The sequence below is a fragment of the Oppia nitens genome, unplaced genomic scaffold (assembly GCF_028296485.1).
Source record: "Oppia nitens isolate AA-2021 unplaced genomic scaffold, nextdenovo-longstitch-racon4-pilon3 scaffold17_pilon_pilon_pilon, whole genome shotgun sequence".
Classification (NCBI taxonomy): Eukaryota; Metazoa; Arthropoda; class Arachnida; order Sarcoptiformes; family Oppiidae; genus Oppia; species Oppia nitens.
In genome coordinates, this window is record NW_026533196.1 from 1,696,693 (window position 1) to 1,699,570 (window position 2,878).

At 35.0% G+C, this 2,878-nt stretch overlaps 1 protein-coding gene across 1 annotated transcript; it reads left to right on the forward strand.

The window, feature by feature from the left end:
• The first annotated feature begins 729 nt into the window (after nt 1-729).
• Nucleotides 730-2,334, forward strand: LOC128965322 (zinc finger protein 629-like). The gene has a single exon (XM_054311991.1). It carries the CDS (start codon nt 1,138-1,140, stop codon nt 2,239-2,241), a length of 1,104 nt encoding a protein of 367 aa, XP_054167966.1. The 5' UTR covers nt 730-1,137; the 3' UTR covers nt 2,242-2,334.
• The last annotated feature ends 544 nt before the right edge of the window (nt 2,335-2,878 follow it).

Sequence of the window (2,878 nt, forward strand, 5' to 3'; positions counted from 1 at the left end):
TTGATAAGAACTTAATATGTCTTTATTATTAATAATATTATTAGTGCTTATAATCTATAAGTGAAATCTCTTATATTTATTAGCAATTATAGCTAATATGAGAACTCCTCTAAAGTGTCTTAACTTTTTTTGCAAATATGTTTGCATTCAATGCTAACGTATGGCAAGTGTTTTCCTAAATGCGTGAATGAGTTTGTATTTAAACTCTATCGCTCTCTATCTATCAGTCTATCTCTATATCTATCATTTTATCTTAATTTTTTAAATATCTAAAGCAAACATATTTACGGTTATTTTTGTTTGTTTGTGTGATTTGTTTTTCTTTAGACAATATTAGCCGATTTGAAGCCAAAGTATGTTATGTTTTTTGGAGAGAGAGAGAGAGAGAGTTTAATTGAGAGACAGTGAAAGCAGTCATAAAATAGTTGTGATTATTAGTTGAGAGGGAGAGGAGAGGGTGAGACTGATTAATAAAAGTTAGATATGATATGAGAAATGATGTGTAGTATTGGTATACTGTATGTATTGTACGGTATTGATAGCACAGTTAGCTCAAGCATAGTGCTGTAGGTATGAGTATGAATGTGTAATACAGTATGTAATGAATCAAAAGACATACACATGTGATAGTTAATAGTAATGCAAATTTAAAGTCTTGTCCGTATGTTTTATGCCATACTTGCAGACCATCAGCACAGGTAGTTTGAGGCCCGTTCACAGTCTAGAGATGACTATTTAAATAACACATGAGGTATGGTATGAAAAGGAACGACAAGTTCGTATTGGATCCCATCTCTGACTGTCACTCCCTATAAGACGAGTCTATTGCTACCAATGGTAAGGTATGACTGATCGGTGTCTGCAACCAATGAGAAGAAGGAATTGACTGCTCGTCTACTTTACGATTAATCAGTGATCTCAAGGATCACCAAATATTTGATGTCTTATTAGTTTGAGTTTCACTTCTGAAAAGTGTGTGACGAGTGCTGTGACTCCGCAATAGTCACCATAAGTGATGCCAACAGACATATCACTGATCCATAGAGACATCCAAACTGTTTGATAACATTTTGAAAACTTATAAATGAAGTGCAACTCAATTATCCAGTGATTGCTATTTAATATATAATTATTATAATGCAAACCAATACTATTGAAGGAACTGTAGTCCGTGAGGGCCGATGGATACCGAAGCCACTGTTTATACCACCAACCAATCTCCGAAAGTGTGGAAGTCTCGAGTCAGACCAGTCAACGCCACAGGACTCGCCGTTAGATCTGTCCATCAAAAGTCCCCGAAGTTTGGGCGACCGATTCATAAGCATAATCACCGAAAGTCTCACCTCAACGACTGCCACTTCAACTAACATTCCCTTATCTCCAGTCAACCTCTCAAGTAGTTGTGAAACACCAAGTGATACATCCAGTCCTCCAACACTTGTCTCATCACATCATTACAGTCACCCGCACTCACTGTCATTACTACCAATAAGTAAGAGAACATTCTTTAGTATGCCTTCACTGTCTCCCCGACCTCATCATCAAAGTCCGACCATTAAGTTTGAGCCGAGCAGTGTTCCGACTGCGGCCACCGCACCATTCCCTCGATCACCGATCGGTAGCGCAAGTTCTCCGCCAACACCTCACACACCAACTCATAATTTAGAGATCCCGACGACAATCGGTGCCAAACAATCACAAGAATTTTTAGTTAAAATAACGAGCGCTGACACCACTCCTGCAACAGACGTTGCTTACGTGTGTCCGATTTGTGGCCAAATGTTTTCATTGCACGATCGACTGGCTAAACATATGGCCAGTCGCCACCGCAGCCGCCAAAATGAGGCCACAGCTAAATCATACGTTTGCGATGTTTGCAAGCGATCTTTTGCCAGAAGCGATATGTTGACCAGACATATGCGATTACACACTGGTATCAAACCATACACGTGCCGCGTCTGCGGACAAGTTTTCTCACGAAGCGATCACTTAAGTACTCACCAGAGGACACATACCGGCGAAAAACCATATAAATGTCCGCAGTGTCCGTACGCCGCTTGTCGTAGGGATATGATTACCAGACATATGAGGACTCACGCCAGGTATGAGCTGCCGGACAGTAGTTCAAGTTTTGAAGACATCACTGACTCAACACATTCACTGTCACAGCGTTCAAAACTTGTGACTAAAGAAGAGATGACATCTATGCTCAACAAGAAAGCCATTTGGCGTCCAATTTGACCAAACATTTGCTAACAATTGTTGTTAATTTCAATTATATTTTTCTAACAAAAAGTTAACGTAATCTATAATTTTTAATTTATAAATATTTCATAATAATTATTTAACTTTTCTCTCAACTATTATAGTTAATTCTATTTATTTTAGTACAATATGTATAATATTTAAATATAAATATCATTTATAATAGTAATTAATGTTATTTATTTATAATAATTAATTTATTAGCGCCGAACTCAACATATTAAATGTTAGACTCATATAAGACAAATTAGTTAATACGTTTATATATGATTATAAAATATTATATATAAATTTGTAATTTATTAAGAAATCTCCGAAATCTTAATGTCTAAATTTTATAACTATTGAAATATGATATATACTGTATATATAACTTATAAATATATATTTTGCGCAAATTATTGTTACTTATTATAGCTGAGGCTGAAAAAACCAAGTGATTCATAAATTACAAATAGTGCCATTATGTGTAATGTGTGCGATAAATGTAATTATAATTATTTTTTTTTTAAATATAGAGACTAATTAAATTGTAAATTAATTGAGTTTAAACACAGATATACACAAAAAATATATTAGAAATATTTTTAGTGAAAATAGAGTATATGTTGTT